This window comes from Epinephelus fuscoguttatus, linkage group LG24, assembly GCF_011397635.1.
Source record: "Epinephelus fuscoguttatus linkage group LG24, E.fuscoguttatus.final_Chr_v1".
NCBI classification, from domain to species: domain Eukaryota; kingdom Metazoa; phylum Chordata; class Actinopteri; order Perciformes; family Serranidae; genus Epinephelus; species Epinephelus fuscoguttatus.
Genome location: NC_064775.1, coordinates 11,244,637 through 11,265,759, shown reverse-complemented (window position 1 = coordinate 11,265,759; position 21,123 = coordinate 11,244,637). Strand labels below are relative to the sequence as shown.

The 21,123-nt window shown below is 41.3% G+C and overlaps 1 protein-coding gene across 1 annotated transcript in view; it reads right to left on the bottom strand.

Annotated features, from left to right (window-relative positions):
* The window catches only part of LOC125884752 (gamma-aminobutyric acid receptor subunit alpha-5-like), a 36,675-nt gene that overhangs the window by 8,596 nt on the left and 6,956 nt on the right, over nucleotides 1-21,123 (bottom strand). The window contains exons 6-9 of the mRNA XM_049569918.1: nucleotides 15,966-16,048; nucleotides 8,964-9,107; nucleotides 1,536-1,688; nucleotides 1,070-1,281 (exon numbers count right to left, since the gene is read on the bottom strand). Coding sequence (XP_049425875.1) covers nucleotides 1,070-1,281; nucleotides 1,536-1,688; nucleotides 8,964-9,107; nucleotides 15,966-16,048 — 592 coding nt within the window. The remainder of the gene's footprint in view (nucleotides 1-1,069; nucleotides 1,282-1,535; nucleotides 1,689-8,963; nucleotides 9,108-15,965; nucleotides 16,049-21,123) is intronic.

The window sequence follows — 21,123 nt, the reverse complement described above, 5'->3', positions numbered from 1 at the left end:
ATTGATACAAACTTCTGGTAATGTCATCGTGGTTAATGTCAAGTTGTCATTACAAGGACATCCCAAACAAATTTAATGTCAAATTGTCATGACAAAGACAACTTCTGGTAATGTTTCTTTGATTAATGTCAAGTTGTTATAATCAAGACAACCCAAACAATGTCAACTTGTCATTACAAAAACCGAATGACACTCAATGACAGCAGTCATAAACGTTTATGATGATGATATCATGTACATAATGTTTATGACAGGTTCATGACAGTGCCATGTCACCCTTATGTAGATACCTTCAAGTAAAGTGTTACCAAAAAGGGTTTCCCCTCCACTCCATACCAGTCGCCAGAAAAAAAAATGTTGGCATTGTACAGTTTTACAAACAATGAATACATTACATTTGCAAATTTTTAGGCATGAAGCGAGGGTGTTTTGTCTTGACCATCGCCCTTTTTCTGGTGGTGATCGTGCCATGTAAACCAGTTGTTTTTGACAGAGACATTGCTGCTTTTCCCGTGGTCACTATGCCCTGAAAACGGGGTATTTTAAGCCAAAATGTGATCTTTTCATAACCATTATCACGTTTCGATGTGTCAACTAGAGTGTAATTGTAATGTTGTTGTTGTAATCCGTGGTTTGCATGAATGTACAATGCCAACATTTCTTCTGGCAACTGGGATGCCCACTCTTGTAACTGTGTGCTAACCACATAGCGAGGGCAAGGGGACAGTTAGCTTAGCTTAGCATAGCATAAAGAGTGGAAACAGCTTGCTTAGCTTTGCCCAAGGTTAACAAAATCCTTCCACCTACTGTTTATAGTGAGCTTATCTTTGACAGAGCCCGGCTAGCTGCTCCACTCTGCCTCCAGTCGTTATGCTAAACTAAGCTAACCAGTTCCTCTCATTTCCTCCATGCACCTCTTGTTACATATTTATCATGCAGACATGAGAGGTACTGATCTTTTCATTTAACTCCACAACATGGCTACAACATGCGAAACCATTAATATGGTCCTTTAAAGTAGCATGACATTCATGTTTGGTACTTGCAATCTAGCGTCCCCAAGCTGTACCTTAGGGTGCTGTGCCTCGAGAGCCTTCTTGCCATCCCAGGCCCAGCTCCTTTTGGTGAAGTAGTTCACTGTGGCGAACTCGATGAGGGCAGAAAAGACGAACGCATAGCAGACGGCGATGAACCAATCCATAGCTGTAGCGTAGGCCACTTTGGGGAGTGAGTTCCTGGCGCTGATGCTGAGGGTAGTCATGGTCAGCACAGTGGTCACCCCTGGGTGCAAACAAAAGGACATGACAAATTTAAATTGAGTTGTATTTTTACAGGCTGTCTGGAAACAACTAACAGTCTCCCCTCACTCAACAAAGGTGGGCGCTTTAATAACTCTTAACTGCCAGCGACTGCAGTGCTGCTGCTCAGCGGCCGACTGTTATTACTCTCCCTCGTGTGGCTGTGCATGACAGGAATATTACCCAGACAAATAAAAACGTTAAAAAGTAAATGAGTAAATAAGCGGCTTCGCTCACCAAAGACGGTCCTCGCAGGAACTGATTCTCTGTTTAGCCAAAACGACACCTGGGACAGGATTACGGTCATGAAACAGGGCATATACGTCTGGATGACAAAATATCCAATCTTCCTCTTCAGGTAGAAGTGAACCATCATCACAGTGTACTGTCCTGAGGGGAGACAGAGAGACAGAAAGGATATAAAGTTAGATAGGGACAATAAACAGGTGCTTAGACATGTGATCTAACCTCCTGATTCGTTGGGTTTCCACACAGGACACAATTAAGTTACTGTTTACGGCCACAAACTTGACAGCTAGAGAAGTGCTCATTAACTCTTCTCCTCTTTTCCCACTGCAAATGTGTCCCTCCTCTGTCCTGCTATTGCGTTATGAAATAATTAGAGGTGGTGCAAACTGCAGGACAGAGGTGGAAAGGTTAAAAAATTAAGCTTGAACGTGACGGCGAAATGAACCTGACTCCAAATCCATTATTAAAGTGAAAAATGAGAGCAAGTGGCGTTAATTATTGCGAGGACACGACAATAGATTATCATGCAGTTAGTGTCTGGGATTGGACCACGGGGCGATGACAGTTGGAGGTAAATCCAGAGGAAATGTGGCGAGATAGAAAGAGAGAGAGGGAGACACAGTATTCAGTTAAACAAGCGAAGATTGCATTTGAGGCTTTAAAAAAAATCCTCTCACCAGCAGCAGTTTGTGGCTGCAGGCGCTGGTAAACTATGAAAAACCCAATGACTATATTCCACACACTAGGGCACATGTACACAGGCTCTCTCACTCTCTCACACACACACACACACACACACACACGCAGAGTAATACATGAGGCTTTCTCCAGGCAAAATCGGATTTTTGAACCTCCCTAATCCCTGGTTACAATCTGCATCCTGCCATCAGTGAGAGAAAGAGAGAGAGTGAGGAGGAGGGAGGAGGGTGGAGGAGGAGGGGGGGGGGGGGCTTCCTGTCCTGGGATCCTCACACAGCACCAAGCCCCGCCCACTCCGCCCTGCCAATCCAGGCACCGACACATACACACTCTGAAACACACATGAAGCATGATTTCTAACTGCTGACAGCCACCACACACACACACACACACACACTCTGACACACACCTCAGTCTAAGCCACGGAGAGGGACACTCGCTGCTGCTAATCACTGGTGGGATGGAGGGGGGCTAACCGTGTGGACATTTTCTATCTTTCCTGTTGTTCTTTTGTCATCTGACAGCTGTTTGTGGAGTAATGATCAAACGTGTTTGATGAGACTGGCTGGCGTGCGAGGGGAAGAAATCCAGAAAATGCACTGTGGGCTTCAACTGACAGCGGCCTGAGAGTGAGGCAGACAAGAGCGATACAACACTCATCAACGTCACTGCCATGCCTCGACCAGGAGATCCCCAACACCGTTAGTTCTCACTGCGACCCCATCACCTGTGACGCCCTCATGACTCCAGGCCGTCTGGCTCACAGATACCCTGTCAACTGCCGACCTGGGACACCCCGGGGTGGCCTTTGCCCTTGATGCATGGATCCCGACAGGACCGGGGGCAGAGGAATGAGGAGGAACATGTTCCTCTGGTGGATCTTACTGCTTTTCTTCCAAGGATTTGTATTTCACAATGTCCACGGGGAACTTCCTTTTATAGCGGGGAACAATGCTGCCATGCTGGTCAACTGGTGAGTAGGAAATAATGTTTTCACCTTTAACGTCCAAGCTAGTGATCATCATCTGGAAATGAGCCCTGCAAGTCCTAACGAATTGTCCATAGAACTAATGCTACAACACATCTTATCTACTTTTAGAGTCAGGAGTTATCTCAGGGAAGCTATTACTGTCTGAGACGGTGCAAGCCACAACCTTCAAGACAAACTTGTGGGCTAATCTCCTCCTCCATGTCCTCAAAAAGGAGTGTTGTCTAAGATTAGATGTGCTAATTAAAGCCTCACAACATCACATCCGTGCACTATTGTGAGCCGTGCACCTCCATACCTGAGGTTTCGAGATCTGTCTTCATTACCAACCAACAAAAAAACACTTGTTCATTGAAGCCATGCAGCGAGAGCCAGGAGATGTTCTGCTGCTGCTCAGAGTTACAACACAAGAAAGGCCAGATTATCATTAATTGACTCCTGTTTTGAATTTCAGCTCCACAAGTGCTTCATTACTTTGTCTAGACCCAATGAAGGAGCAGGTGACTGTCAGACTTGTTTTAATCAAGTGAGGAAACAACAGTAAACTCCAGGTGACATTTATCAGAGTAAGATAAATCTACTGGCCCTCACAGCAAGCACATGAACGTATCTGGGGACATTTAATATACAATTCTTATAATGTTTGATGACTTTCAGGCAACACATCTTGTAATAGTCAGATATCTTTGAACGTGGTAGACTTGAATGTGCTAAAATAATAAATATAGTCATGCAGCAGGACCACACCATACAAAGAACTGTGAGAAGTTGTTGTTAAAGTTGTCACCTGTCATTCCCACATCGGTGATTACACCTTCAGTGACACTGAATATTCCATTTTCAGCACGTTAGCATGTTTAGCATAGCTAAAAGTGTCACATTTGGTCTGTGAAAGCTATAAGCAAGGGAGTCAAACACATACCGTAAATTAACCTACTGGACTGAATGTGACCCCCCTGGAGCCAAAACGCATCAGCAATCTCCACCACTGATTTGGATGGTTTCCAGACAGAAGCTTTGAGCTGCATGAATGATGATTTACTGCCCTCAGTCCTTGGGCTAAATGGAATTCACAGATAACGTTTAGCATTTTTCTTGTAATAATCATAACACCAGATGGCAGTTTGATGATTTAGGGGCGGACAAATACTGTCAAATAAACTGTCAGACATATAAATACAGATAAAATGACCTTGAGTATTGATTAAATGTTGAAGTACATGACATTTCAAAGAGGGTAACATGTTGTTTATGCCAGGTCGTTGCCTGATCACTCATATGAGAGTAGTTGGTGTCAGGTTTCAGGGAGCCAGAACTGGTTGAAAATTTGATGACTTAATTTGTCAATAATTTGACAATGAAAAATGGTATAATAGTACTATTAGAAGTGGTGTGTCAGGCATAGATATAGAAATATAAATGCCTCAATGGCCACTGAAACATACGCCAACATCGTCGTCATATTGGAGAGCAAGACTTGCCTGTAAACAAATGAAAGTAAACAGAGGAGAGGTGTTTTTTCTGGATAAAACGTACTACTTATTTCAGTGAGTCATTTTTATATTCAAAGGTGTGTATCGTTGAACAGAAAAAGTTAATTAAAATTTTGACAGTTTGGCTATAATCGCTGCTGGAAAGAGGAGTGTGCAGATCGTATGTTCATTGGCCGTCGGCTGTGCAATTTTTTGATCAAGAGACAGGTAACGTGAGGCAATTGCCTTGTTGCCAATAGTTCTTCAATGTCGGTTTGGTTTGTCTGGGCCTTAACATGAAGTTCAATGTTGGTTTGGTTTGTCTGGGCCTTAACATGAAGTGAATTACTGACATTGAGGAGAATAATACATCAGGAATTGTAGAAACTCATGTTTGTCGACACAATTTTAACTGTAGCTAGCACGTTAGCTTGCTAACGCTGTCTGCTTATCAACTCCTTGATCATAACAGAATACAGTAACTTTCACCCCTCATCATTTTAGGAAGGCCACAACAAGAAAACTTCTAATTATTTTGTATTATGTGTGTTTAGATTGGTTCCAGTCTCTCATTGGACGTCTTTTATAAAAAAAACAACAACAAAACAAACAAAAAAAAACCACAACAAAAAACTCTCCTGTTACTGAATAATATTTCTCACCTCAAATGTTTTCAGGAACATATTTTAGTGTACTGTTTAGCTGTGAAATGAGAAAGTTTGTGACCCGGCCACCATCTTGGATATTGTTTACCGGAGCACCAAGCACTGCCCACCAGCCGGACCAACTTTCTCATTTTACAGCTAAACAGTACACTAAAATATTGTTTCTGACAGTTTCGGCAAATACGACAGAGTTATTTTCACAGTTACCAACTGTAGTTTTAAGGATACGCACAATGTGATGTGGTGAATACTTAATGTAAATGTAACTTTGTTTGTTTCTAAAAAGCAGCTTTAATTTAAAGTACATTCTGAATGAACTACCCCACAAGACAACTTGATAAAAACATGAATTTTACAAGCCGGTATTCTATAGAAGGCTGCACAGCACCCTGATTTTGTTCAGCATTTTTGCCCTTTTTTATCATATCAATGCATCTTAATCTTTAACTTATACAAATTTTGTGTGTTTAAATATTAACGTGTCCCTAGTATTTTATTTACAGTTACCAGAAGACATTTGCTAGACAGATATTCAGCCTTTCAGCCATCCTTTTATCAACTGGTCAACTAACTTTAACTAACTTCAATTTTAATTTAATTTTTAATTTCTATGTATCTACTTATTTTAAATTATTTTATGGCTTTTTTAATGCCACTGTATTATTGTTGATGAGGGGAAGTGTGGTCTATGTATCTATCTATCAATCTATCTATCTATCTATCTATCTTGAAAACTGGTCGACAAGGCATCTGATCAACCACCCAGTTAGTGAACCAACAATGCACTTCCTCAACCAATGAACTCTTTAACCCTGTGCTTTAAAACACAGGAAGGTTTCACTTGTGGCGTGCAGATTAAATAAATAAATAAACAAAATAAATAAATAAAAAAAACAAGGGAAATCCACACTTTTAATAATGATTCTACTAGAAACTGGAGGGAAGTGTATTACAGTTCCATTTTACATAAGAGTATTAAGCAGATGCCTTTCAACGCCCCCACCCCCCCATGCGTCAGAGCGAGGCTGTCCAATCCCAACGTACAAACAGACACACACAGATCTTTTTTTTTTAATCTTTGTGAGGACCCAGCTCACATTTTAAGTCAAACTATTTACATTATGCTAAATATCAAACTCATCATACCCATGAGAATCAGTTTTATTTAGAGTTTCACCTTAATACTGAACCTAAACCTGACTCATAGATCAGATACAACCTGCAGTAACCAGGTTCCATCAAAACGTCCTGACTTTGTATTTTTTTTTACCATTCCTGTGAGGACATTTGGTACTCACGAGGATAAATGCACAAGAGCACATACCCACAAACACACAGATACACTCAGCGACAGCCAACCAACCAATCCCTCGCTGATCTGTGATGTCATCTTCTTATGCAAAAGCTGATGGGTGGTTGGATGGGGGGGATTAACCCTAGGTCTCAGGTCTCTCTCTAGCTCCGCGTGTGTGTGTCTGTGTGTGCGCGCGCGTGGGCTCATGTGGGGATAAGTGTTGTTTGACAGGGCTGTCCGGGTCTGTAGACAGCTGGTTGTGTGAGGGATAGGCTACTCTCCTCCACTAGCCTCCACTCATTGACTCTGATCTCCTGATAATGTTTCCCACATTTACTCTCTGCCTCGCACGCCCATCTCTCCCTGCAGCGTTTATCTTTTCTAATCTAGAATTAGTTACATCATGTTATTTGGTATTACACTTATCATGCATCACATACTGTATGAATTTACCCAAGAAGAGGGTGCACAAGACAGGAGAAGAATGTGGTTTGATGTCTTTTAATAAATTAAAGGGTTAAAGTATCATTCTATAGCTGTCTTGATGTCACAAAACCCCACAAAGGACCAACAATTAGCCGTTAGCTTCTTAAAACATTCCTCCTTCTCTATTTTGTCATCTCCTCAGACAGTGAGCACCCAAAGAAGAGTAAATAGTGTGGTTACTTGTATAGAATATTGGCTATTCTATAAAAATTTAAGTTATACATCGAATAAAATATGTAACTTAGTCAGGGGTCATTAGCAACTCAATGGTTGAAAAGGGATCCCTTGAGGAAAAAGGCTGGGAACCACTGGTGTAGCTAACGAAACAAGCAAGCTAACGGACAAAACTACCGTTAGCTTGCTTTTACGACTTGTTTAGGATCAAGGGTAAAAGAGTGATATGAAATTATCTCTCTTTTACCCTTTTTAACACAGTATTCACACATAAATAAAACAAACTGAGTCCTGGCCAATAAATGTTATACATTATTTCCCCCTCAAACTGTTATATGACAGCTACAGTGCTACACGTAGCTGCAGTGACTATACATAATAGATTGCTTTTCAATGGACAGCACTACAGGCGTTTCCTAGCAACAGATATTGCTGGCCTGCTCCCTTCGTCAAATAAAATTATACAGACTGGATGTCCTTACATTCACATGATTCACAAAGCATACTGTAGTCTATAATGCTTACACTCAAGTGCTTATTACTAGCCTTTTACTTAGATTGAATTTGGTACAGCCCCATCCTTGTAATTGTACTGTGTACGCTTCAGTTCATGTTATATAGCTGTATGACGCACATGGTACCTATTTATCTGTCATCACTTGTGCTTTTTCTATCATCAAAAAATGTCCATCTTTTGATATTAAGTACTACTCTCCTCACATACACCTCTTCCACCAAAATTAGCGTGCATATGCAGGTTTTATGAACACGGCTCTGCAGTGTTTTTAGTGGTGTCACATTTGAACTTCAGAAACGAGCCTATCCCAGCTGGCATTGGGCAAGGGGCAGGGTACACCCTGGACAGGTTGTCAAACTATCGCAGGGCTGACATGTAGAGACAGACAACCATTCACACCTACGGACAATTTAGAGTCACCAATTAAACTATGCCCAAACTGCATGTCTTTGGACTGTGGGAGGAAGCCGGAGTACCCAGAGAAAACCCACCCTGAAACGGGGAGAACATGCAAACTCTGCACAGAAGGGCTCCCACAACCGGGATGGAACCAGGAACCCTTTTGGTGTGAGGCGACAGTGCTAACCACCACACCACCGTGCCGCCCCAGAAAAGCCGCAGGTTCAAGTAATTTAACCACTATTAATGTTAGCAGGGGGATAAAATGGAAGTTATTTGCTCGGCTGGCGAAAGTCTCTGGTGCGCTTGCTCTATGGGCTCGATGACGCAGAAGATCTGGGTACTTTTATAACCTGGAAGTAAAACTTTTTTGACTTCATATGCCACTGAGCAACTTTCACAGCAATGAACAAGTCCCTACCTTCAACTGTGTGCTGTTCCCTTTAATACATTCATGATCCACTGCACATGGGAGTTTGCCTAGAGGTCTTTCTGGCAAAAAGCGCTCTGGGCAGAAGCATATTCGTTTTGACCAAAAGTGCGATTTTTTTCCACACCCTTAACCAAGAAATCCTCTAAGGAATTTTTCCCCAACAGCGTGTCTACCTGGGTGTCATGAACTGGACCCTTTTCTTTGCTTGTATCAGCTTTAGATGTATTTTCTCTTTTTTGTAAATTCAAGTTTGTTTATTATCCATAGACACACTCACACACACACCTACCTCTGCTTGTGTGTATGTTCTCAGTGCCGGCAGTTTGCCCGATAAGATGGTACTGGTTGAGTCTGGAGCCGTCCCCTGCCACCTCCACAGACTTATCAGCTCCCTGGGTCCAAGTGTAGACGACCTCTGACACTGGATAGGCGTCTGAGACAGAAGGGGAGAGAGATGACTTGAAATTAGCCTGTGATTTAGAGTTTAACACGTTCATTTGTAATACATGAACATCCAAAATGCAAGTTAAAGTACTTAGTAACAGTTGATTTCAACCCTGTCATCGCTCATATTATGTGTAGCCACCCATGTGCTTGTGTGTGTGTGTGTGTGTGTGTGTGTGTGTGTGTGTGTATTTGAGCCCTGGCGCTGAGTCTTTCTAGCACTTTTTGATTAGACCACAGGCTCAAAGCCAAAAACAGAATTTTGCTTGCATGCCTGTATGTGTGTGTGTGTGTGTGTGTGTGTGTGTGGGCGGATATTTGAGTGTATTTTTGTTTAAACCACACTTCTGGGTCAGAGGTGAGCTCCCCTGTCGGCAGGAACCAGACCGAGTCAGATTAACCGTGATGTGTTGCATCACACTTGTGATGAAAAACAGAGCTCACACTCTGCAGCCTCTCCTGCTATTTCATTTATTCATGTTGAATCCCGTACAAACACTGGACATCGATCTATCACCTGCCCCCTGCTGAGGGCTGTAGTATGGAACGATGAACATTGTAACTGGCACGGAGAGAAGGATTTATCCCTCTGAATGTTTTAGATCTGAACTGTTTGTCCTTTTTATCTGCCACAGTTCAACCTGAGATTCAATCCAAGCACACTTTTTTATTAGAGAATAATTTACACACACAATTTATTGTGAGGGGATGAAAATACAATCTGAATGAATCATGTTGAAACGGAGTGCGTTCACAGAGCAGTCTGTGCAGCCAAATGTATTTTTGTCAGTTGGAAATTTGTCAGTGTGACAATTATGTTTGTAACTTCAGTGTCTCCAAATAGAAGACAAGACAAGTACATTTAAACAGTCAAATGTTTACAACATGTTTTGCTGATTGTGACAAAAACTAATTGCTTGGCCTTGTGCAATGAGGTCGTTTATTTCTGTCCAGTGCATAACATCTTAACTTGAGTGTTTCCATTCTGAGTGTTCACTTGGCAGCTGGCTACTGCTGTACTATATATGTAGAGCACTGTCAGGTCAGAGGCCAGGACCCTTAATTGTAGGGTAGTTAGATTGCAGTAAGGGATTATTGGTGAATTTCATTACGCAGAGGAAGAGCTAAAGACTTTGGCAGGCAAGACGGTGCACCTGTGCCAACTTTTCAACAGTTCACGCTTAATGCTTTGCTGCTCCCGTCTTGTGTGTGAGGCAAGGGGAGGTGCAACACAGCCAAACTCATCATTTACTATACAGTAGCTCTACACACTCTGAGTGGAGCTGCAGGAAATATTCATCAAAATAAATGCATAGGGTTTTACAAACCCAAATGTGTTATTCTGAAACAACACAGGTGACAGACAAATGAATATTCAATGTCACACATGTCAATAATCAGCTCAGTATTAGCACAGGGTTGCTTCCTGATAAGATTTTTACAGTATGTTATTAGAACTGGACAATTAAATGTGAAGGATGTTGTTCAAATCAATCAAAAAGCTGAAGACAACAAAATTGGCAACCCAGTGCACAGAAAAAATGCTGGCATTGTATGTTTCTGCACACCATGGATATGTTACATTTGTATGTTGTTATGTAGTGGATACACTGAAACAGCAATGCTGTGTTTAGGTTGTGGTTAGGGTTAGGCACAAAAGCGACTCGGTCATGGTTAGAAAAAATTCATTTTTTGGCTTAAAATACCAGGTTTCCCAGCAGGAAAGGCAACGATGTCTCTGTAAAAAATGACCACTCTTTGTCCATAAAAAGCTACTGGAAAAACGACGACAGGTCGCTATAAAACACTCACATTTGGTGCTTAAAAAGCTGCTGTAAAAACAGTGATGGGATGCTACAAAACACTCATGATTGGTGCCTGAAAAGCTGCTGGATAAACAGTGAGGTGCTGCCACAGAATACCCACATTTAAAAAGCCTTTCGAAAAACAGCGACAAATTCCTACAAAAAAGCCCAGCATCTAGTGCCTAAAAAGCTGCTGGAAAAACAGTTAAGGCTCGTCACAAAACACCTACATTTGGAGCTTCTAAAGCCAGTGGAAAAACAGTCAGGGTGTTATCATAAAACACAAACATTTGGTGCTTAGAAATCTGTTATAAAAACAGTGATGGGTTGCTACAAAACACTTATGATTGTTGCCAAAAAGCCACTGGAAAAACAGCGACTGGTTGCTACAAAACACACCCACATTTGGAGCTTAAACAAGCTGCTGTAGACGCAGCAGTAACTTGCTAAATCACGACTGGTTTTGTTGTATGTCACTCTCAGACCGAGGTCTGCAGCTTGACGAATGTCTTGCCTAGGTGTCACATCATCCACCATCCCCTCTACCTCCAGATGATAAAGTCAGCTCATATACCACAGCACTTTAGAGGTGTTTATATGATAGATGTGAAACATCCAAATAATTATTTGTGGTCCATTTCTTTCAAATGGAGTCAATTAAAACTACTTTGTTGGGGTTGGGAAAGTTAAAATGATAGTTAACATAGGTAGAATAGAAACCAGTGTTGACTGTAGGTCCAAGATGGAATATTAACCCCAAGCAGTCTCAAATAAATTCATTTATTTGCTCTAACCAAAGCTGCAAATGTTAGCATGTCTTGCTAACTAGCTAAACACTACAAGGTCAAGGAGCAATTCACTGCAATCAAATTACACTAGCTTGTGGGGTTACAGGCGATGTTTAAAAGAAGCCCTCTTCACAACCAGTACATCCACTGTGTTGTATATTCTCACTGTCCTGGATGCTGAGTTTCGGCTAACGTTAGCAACTCTGTTCTGCTCTTTATGGTGAAACGTGGTGAAAAGAACAATGCCGTTTCCTTTGTTTGCAAATAGCTGTGAAATCAACAGTCATCAGCTGGAAATTAGAAAAAGTCTGAGTGGTAAATCTGCCTCCATTATCACTGTAAACTACACATGCGCGCAGCAAGAGCAGAAAACTTGGCAGGTGTAGTAACAGCAACTAATGGAGCAAGGTGTAGGAAACAATTACTATCACAACTGCAAAAGGTCACCTGTCGGGAAAGCGCGTAAAACATAGGTTGTTGAACCAGTGCTGTCATTTTTGTGGTGAGGACAAGCTGGAGAACACCAGCTTCTTTTTGCACGTTGGAGTATCCACAAAGAATTTGGGCCATGGTTTGGCTTTGGGACAGCCTCAGCCCTCTCTGTGACCCTCTAAGTCCTGAACTGACGCTGGTTAAAGAGCAAATTCTTATCCTTATCAGATCTGGTGGCTGGGATGGCAGACTCCTTTCTGCTGTTCAGGTTTATTCATGAGTAATTCAGACATTCATATCTGAGATTATGAAAGGCTCCAAGAAGGAGAGCAATCACAAAATGATTCATTCCGACATATGTTCAGAGGGATCATTGTGGGTTGAAGGCAGGACAAGCTGAGAGATGACTCATTAGAGCAGATTTCATTGTTTTCCCTCTGCTCACGTGGCCAGGTTTTGTGCACCTCACATCATTATCTGCATCCTTACGCACTTATTCGGAGAACAAGCAGTTGCTAAACATCCGCCTCGCTGTAGACACCAGCTCTGCAAAGTTCCACATGACTAGCCTTTCTCTGCGCTGTTGCTTACGGCAGTCATACGGTAATTCCAGAGCAAGTAGTTTTCTTTAGCAACTGTTTTTCTGCCTGTATGAGTTGGCTTCGACCTGTGGCCTCTCGCTAAGACAGATTTAATGTGACTGTTATGGTTGTCATAGTTTTCCAGACTGTTCATCACAAAGAGTTTACAGCTTTTGTATCTGATGCACTAACAGTACCAACACTTGGTAACTGCTAAAGATATATGGTAAAATAAAAAAGTGCACCACTCTTAGCTGGGATTGCATCTTGAATTAAAAGCCACACATCACTAGGCTCACTACTCTAACTCCTCAGTGCATGTGCGAGAGCGATATGGCTGACGGCCAGCAGCTGAATAAGGACAGGTGCTGTAAGGCCAGAATAAGGGATTAGTTGCCCTTTACCTGGGCCAACTTTAGAGCAGGCCCTCCTGCTTTTATTACACACCAAATCACTGATCTGTTACCAATCAGGGGATACAAGGAGCTATGGAAGATGTCAGGTGTATGAACACTTATTTTTACTGCTATTATGACCTTCATAATGTGGCCGAGCACCCTGCCAATATGCACTAACCCCAAATTGGTCAAGATGTTGTGAAGAACGAAGTCTGAATCGTGGTATTTCTTTCTTCTTCTTAACCTTGACTGCTTCTGTAGCTCCTGCTCTGCGCCTTTGTAGGCAAGCACTGAATGATCACATCATGATGCTCTGAATAAAGGAAGAGGGGGGATGGAGAGATTTGGTGGCTTTTTTTATGCATGAGGGATTAATTTTGCCCATTTTTCATTACACCAAATGTTGTCTCCTTTTATCCCTCACTGATGTACAATAGTAAACAGTGGATTCAGTGGACTGCGGTCTTTTTTAATTTATTTTTGCAGCGCAGGTTCGACTAAACAGCTCGGGCATTGTATGATTCTGCAAACCACAGATACATTATATTTGCATGTCTCATATGTATCATATCAGCGTCTTGGGCGGTGGAGGGGATGGCGAGATACCTGCCAAGATGCAGACCACTGTTTGAGACCAACAAACAACAAAACCAGTTGTTTCTAGAGATTCATTGCTGTGTTTCCACCAGGGATAGTACGTCTATTTTTTTGCAGAGATGTCATTGTGTTTCCTGTTGGGATTTTGTAATGAAAATCAGTTGTGTGTTGTTGAGACATTGCTGCGTTTCCTGTTGTGATAGTGGCACAAAAAGTGTTTTCACCGAGACATCACTGTGTATCCTGTTGGTATTTTGTCATGAAAAGCAGGTATTTCTTTACTGAGACATTGCTGTGTCCTATCTACCACATAATAATGTACAAATGTAACATATCCATGCTTTGCAGAGATGAACGTTGCCAACTATCATTAAGGCGACTGGATTACATTATATCATCATGCTGTAGTAATGAGAGTGGACGTCCGGCACATTTGCAGCAGTGTGATGTGTAATGTTACCTGAGGACAAAGGCTTAATCAGGAGGTAGTCAGGTCAGACTGAGAACTGCACAGTCTCAGCGCCACAAACAACAAAAGAGACACGTTCCCCCTACTGTGACACTTCACCTTGTGAAACTGCAGTGTTGCCATCAACACATTATTCTGATTGTACACTTACACTTTTAACCTGTAGGGTATCGCACCTTGGCGATTAGGTTAGAGTTTGCCGCAGGCAGGCCCAACAGCTCCTTCCACTGTAATTGGATTGCAGTCAAATGTGCTTCCCTTGAGTGTGGGTGGACCGAGACTCACAGAAATCTGGGGATAAGAGCCTCATCCTTTTAGCCCAAGAAGCTCCCGAGGTGTGGCATTTGGCCAGATCTGTCTTTAAATACCCAGAGGGCCACTCAAGTTTCTATACATGTCCTCAGCGGTAGGACACACAGCCAAGCTGTCCTGTTAAGAAGGCATTGGGGAAAACCCTTCCGATCATTGGCCTAATTAACTGTTGGAGAACATGCGCTAATCTCCTCTTCTCTCTGTGACCTCGTCCAAAGTTCTATAATAGTAGTTGCAAGGGAGGACCATGAATATGTAAAAAAAAGGTGCTCGATCAGAAACATCAGAGGTCCACACATGTCAGTGATCTGAGCCAGACTAGTTCGTAATCCTCTCCGGTGGGTCTACCCTGTGAAGATCCTGTTGCTGACTTCCTCTGTATATTGATCTCAGTCAGTGTGCATGTATACCTTCTTAAATATACACTCCTTTGGCTTTGCTGCTACAGACTCACTTGTTCTGTGCATCGAATCTGTACTTGGTCTAGCTTATGGTGGCTAACGTTAGCATTCTTATAGGCGACTCAGGTGGAGTGTATGTTGAGAGCATTAGAGCAGTGGTTCCCAGCCTTTTTCCTTCAGGGACCCCTTTTCTATTATTGAGTAAACGGATGAGCCCAGACTAAGTGACATATATTATGGATATTTCATATTATATTCAAAGCATAACACTGCAGGACATTTGTTTAAAACAAGGGATTTGGATGCAATCTGAGCAGATTATTTTCTTCCTGATAAATTTAGGGGCATGACTGTCGCATGTATTTAAAAAAAATTAACAATCATACCTACTTATATTTATTTCTATTGACAAATTCAGTTTTTCTCCCTGACTCTTGGCCATTGCTTTATTAGCACTTTGGTTGTTTTAACTTTAGGCAGATCCTCACTGTGCCCTTATCTCATGAGATTTCTTCCAAGTTTATAACTTTAATAATAATCTAAACTTAAACAAAGGACATTTCTTCACAGAAATGAATTAAATGCTGAGTTTTCTTACATCCCTTAAAATCAAGAAGACCTTAAAGAGCTTTGGCAACCCCGAGTGGGGGTCGGGACCCTCATGTTGGGAACTAGGGGGGTTGTCGAATGCACAAGGTCTGGCACTGAGCCTTAGCAGGCTTATTGCTCCATTACTGAGTCATTTCGCTGACTGTACTTCTCTTGTGCTACTGTTACAACAGCTTTGCACTGTGGCTAAACGCTTTCAAAGTGAACTTGACAATCTTAGATTTAATATAAGGAGAGCCAAGTCAGCAATCTGCAGAAGATAATGACTTCTCAACTGAATCTCTGCGGCAGCATTCTATCAATTAGCCAAAAATGGCTCCTTATTGTTCTTTAAATTTAGATTCGTCGAACTTATTGCATTGCGCTGTTTATCACCATTGTACATCACAATAGCTGGATTATATAGTGAGGAACAAGATGTAAAAGTAGACATTCAGAGATGGGATTATACTCACAGCTGCCAAACTTGAGCGGGCAGGCGTGTGCATCCATGGGGAAATCCTCCAGCTGCATGGGGCATTCTGCTGATATGGTCAGTCTAATGCAAAACACACACACATATAATGTACTCATTAACCATGTATAGTCTCACTTCAGCAGTCACCACCTTTTAACATTTGACTTAATGTATACAGAGCACTGTGCAATTACAGGGACAGTAGCAATTGCTGAATCACTAAAATTACAGGGCACCAAAACAAATCAAAGGCTGCAGCTTTACAAAGACGAAGAGATTTTCTCTCATAGCAGCAAAATGATTGCAGTTTCAAGTGCAGCAGCTCCCTCTCACAGCAACAACACAGTGGCAATACTACCACCTGCTGGCCACACAGCTCATGTGTTATTTGTCTCTGTACAGGATTGGGAAACTTTTCTAAATGACCCTTTGAACAACCTCTCATGCCAGCCATTTTACTCAGATATACATAATCTCAGCTGTATCTCATTATGGACACCATTTAGATGGAGGACTTGAGGTGACGTTTGTCTCCTGCTTCATTTAGATTTATTCAGTCCATCCAAAGCACGCCAATAGCTTTCCAAATCTAATTTTCTGCCAGTCATTCAAGACGTGGCGTTATCATTTCAGCCACCGTGACAGTACCTCAGTGTCCTGAAAGAACCGCAATGATTAAGTGAATCAAGCACACACACACACACACACACACACACACACACACACATCATAATTGTTCTTTTTTTGTTGCAATCTGTCCTAGATTGAATCAAGGCCCTTCTGGGTATTTTTGCTCATTGCATGATGATAAACAGTAATACAGTGATATGATGACATGGATTCACTGAACTTAATGGGCTGGAGGAAGAAGAATTAAGTGGTGTGGAAACCAGAGCACAAAAACACATGTTTACGACATTAAATGTTTCCTTAGCAATTGCTTTATTTTCTGCTTTTACCACTCAGGCATACTTCAACGTTTGCTACAGTATAAGATTATTTTTCCTTCAGTGAACTATATTATAATCTTAATGACAACTGTGTCACCAAGATGTGGTGGAATCCTCCTGGGTCATGTTTTTTTTACGCTCCAAAACCTCCTGCATGTATGTATCTACCGCAGGAGGTTTCCCCAATTATATCATTAAAGCTAGCGGAGCATAGCAAAGTGGGATAAGAGGCCACCTCCGGTCCCCACAGAGTCGACTGTTTTGGGGCTCAGCTTGCTTTCCACATCAGTGCAGGATTATCCAATTGCATTATTGTGTCTAAAACAGCTGAGGGATTGTGTGTGGACGAGAGGGGAGAGTGTCTTTGGGATAAATAAATGAGAACATGGCTGCTGGCGATCATACCATGTTCTAATTATTCATGTGGCCTTGCCCCATTGGCAGGGACGCCTGTAAAGATAGTGGCTTTTAATTTGGGGTTGTGATTAGAGCCTTTAAAGACAGAATCTATGTGTCCCCTTGCATTTTTAATTTAAATATCAAGGGTGAAATAGCAGATTAGAATAAGACTCGTGAGTGTGTCCAGCCGGTGTGGAGTGAGCAGTAAATCACAGGGGGTAACACACCAGAATCAGACCAGCACATGCACCTTCACGCCCACGGGAAATCTAAAGTTTCCAATACGCCTGACCTTGCAGAAAAGTCGAAGAACTTGGACGTTGGGACGAAAGAGAAAGGGCTGAGTTTTGAGTTGGGCAGCTTTGTGCTATATTAACCACTGAGCCACCATGCTGCACCATCTGTCTTTTCACACTAACAAGCACAGTTTTAACTTGTATCACATACAATTGCTCTCATTGGAGCTGGGGTTATATAAGATATCAAAGGTGTGAAGAAAAACACAAAACTGAACTGTTAAAAGTGTCAAAATAAGGTTAAATACGGAGCTGTCATTATGAATCATACAAATTGTCAGTATGATTAGACAGAAGGCGAACATTGTGAGCATGAATGGCAGCTGCACCTAATGATAATGGTGTGTTGTGCGCTCGCTCCGTGGCAATATAGAGGCTTCAACCGGCTGTATACGATGCAGCCTATCTGGTATCCGGCTATAATGGGCCACCATCAAGCTCTGCGTGCATTAAGCTCGCAGAGGGTTGTGAACAGGGGTGTTTCATGAATTATCCACGGAGACAAATGCATAGAAATTTGCTCCATAAAACCCAGCCGCTCCTCCTCAGAGTAATGCTTTTCAAACGACACGAGAGAGGAGCTTTCATGGACACCCATACGTGATACGGAAATGGTGTGTGTGGGAGAGGATTTAATGTTTGCAATGTGACATGACAGTATGTCTGTGCCTCTGCTTACAAGGGTTGATTGTACATGTTTTAATTGTATCTGTGCTGGAAGTGTGTGTGTGTGTGTGTGTGTGTGTGTGTGGATGAATCCTGTGGGGATGGGCACATGTGGTGCTTTAACTCCATATACTCTTTATTATGAATGCTAAGTGCTGTGAAAAAAAAATGTATGTGCTTACAGTACACATGAGTGCTTCTGTTTGCTTTGTGTGGATCTTAATTTAATTCAATTCAATTTAATTTAATGTAATTTAATTTCTAATTTATTTCTAATTTATCTTATTATATTATTATTATTATTTTATTCTAATTTTTATTTTATTTTTAATTTAATTTATTTTATTTTTTGAACTTGAAAAATAAATAAATAAATAACAAATAAATAAATAATTTCAATAATAATAAGAATGTAAAAATAGCAACAGCAGTTTTTTGGCAAATAAATCGTTGTACTTAAGAGTAAATATTACATGTATCTCCAGTTATGTTAGGAAATTAGATTTAAATTAGATTTTTGCTAAAAAAAAAAATCAACTATTGCATTACTCTGATAAAACCCTTAAGAACAGAACAACATATAATGCAAACGGGCATATAGAGAAGCAAAAAAAGCTGTTGTTGAGTTTGCTGTAACCTGCAAGCGCCCAGATGGCCCGCGCGAATGTGTGTGTTCGTGTGTGTTTATGCGGGAAATAAAATCAGTGATGCCTGTGGTTAAGCTCCGCTGGTAATGACAAGCGCGGCACTGTAACAATTAGACGATTAAAAGCAACCTACTGCTGCTTCCTTTCAACTGGAATCTGATGCCATTTTTAGATTAGGGACTCTCTCTCGTGCACACTCATGTGTACATGTTTGCATTCGGACACAGGCACAGATTTCCATAAAATGAATGCGCACACATACATGCGATCCCTCACTTGTTAAGCCCTGAGGTCAAAGTTGAGCGTCATTATAACTGATTAGTACAGACAACATGCTTGACACCCGCAGAGTGTGTTTATGTGTGCGTCAGACGCATGCGACAAGTCAGTGACTATAAATACGCCCATATTTAGATATGTATATATGTCAGGGTGGTTGCATATGGATAATCTGTCTTCCATCCAGCATGATTCTCCCTGTGGGTGGCACTGGTATCAGATAGAGTGCTCTCATCCGTGATACAGTCACTCTTAAGTCCTGCAGCTACAGTAACTCCTGAGGATAAGCACAGAATTATTCTAATTCTCTGGTGCAAAGGTCGCAGTGAGTCGCAGTGAGTATACAGACCGTATACCCTACGACAGTTTTATCACTCTAGTAATATTTTTGGACTGTCTTAGACCAAAGGACTAAAATATATGAATTTTGACAGTGGATGTAGTTCCCCTTTAAAGTTTTGAAGTTGTAAACACTGGTTGTTTAATTCATAGTGATCACCATCTGGTTGTCGGCCTGTTTCTTTCCTTTTTCCCCAATTTACCACGACACTGCTGCCAAAAACTGTAGTTCACAATGAGGCTGCTTTTCATAATGGATGATCTCCCCCCCGAAGTTTTTTTTTCCTCAAAACCAACATTTAAAGAGACACTTCCCTCTGGTGTTTATGTTTACCATATGATATTATATACATACTATATTGCATTTGATATTCTGTTATACTGCTGTACCATATTATGTTACATTATTTTACTAGATTATTACTATTACATTGCACCTTATCCCATACCGCAATCATACTTTCTTGTCATATTAATACAGACAACACTAAGTCTCATCACGTAAAGAAATACTTTGCTGATTTCCAACTAACTTTGTAGCATAACAATGGGGTACTTTGTGTAACTAAAGTGTGGTAAACTTCCCTCCACTGGACCAGCGCCAGATCATCCAGCAAAAATCCAGCTTAAACTACAGAATATACTTCCTGATTTTTTGTACGTCAACTGCCACCACCAATGGAAAGAGTTTAGAAGTGACCGAACTCTGATCAAACTGTAAAACTACACAGCGCTGATCAAATTAACCAAGATTTTGTTACTGTTTTGTCTATTTCTCACCTATAATGTTTTTCAGAAACGTTTTAGTGCACTGTTTAGCTGTAATATGAGTGTGTGAACAAGAAATGGGCACCATACTGTTTCCTGTATTGTTAAACAGAGGCTGATTGAAAAGGTTTTTCAGGTTTTTAGTGCACTGTTTAGCTGTTAGTTTAGTGCACTGTTTAGCTGTGATATGAGAATTTGTGTACAGGAAGTGGCCACCATACTGTTTCCTGTATTGTTAAACAGAGGCTAATAAAACCAACCAACCAACCAACCAACCAGCCAACCAAGATTCTGTCACTACATTACCTATCTCTCTTCTCAACTGTGTTTAGGAACAAATTTTAGTGTACTGTTTAACTTCAATACAAGATTGTTTGTCACCATCTGGCCACCATACTGTATTCAAAATGGGTGAGTGATGGGTGAGCTCTCATTACATAAAGCACCAGCAGGAGCATTATGGTTACTATATTGCCTTTTCTCACCTATAATGTTTTCCAGAAACGTTTTAGTGCACTGTTTAGCTGTAATATGAGAGTTAGTGTACAGGAAGTGGCCACCATACTGTTTCCTGTGTTGTTAAACAAAGGCTGCTAAAACCAGCCAACCAAGATTCTGTCACTACTTTACCTATCTCTCTCCTCAAATGTGTTTATAAACATATTTTAGTGTACTGTTTAACTTCAATACAAGATTGTTTGTCACCATCTGGCCACCATATTGTATTTTTGTGTCAAAACAGACAAGCTCACGTTACATAATGCTACAGCAGGGCCATTTATTGTATATAGTTGTAAGTTTTCTACCTCTTG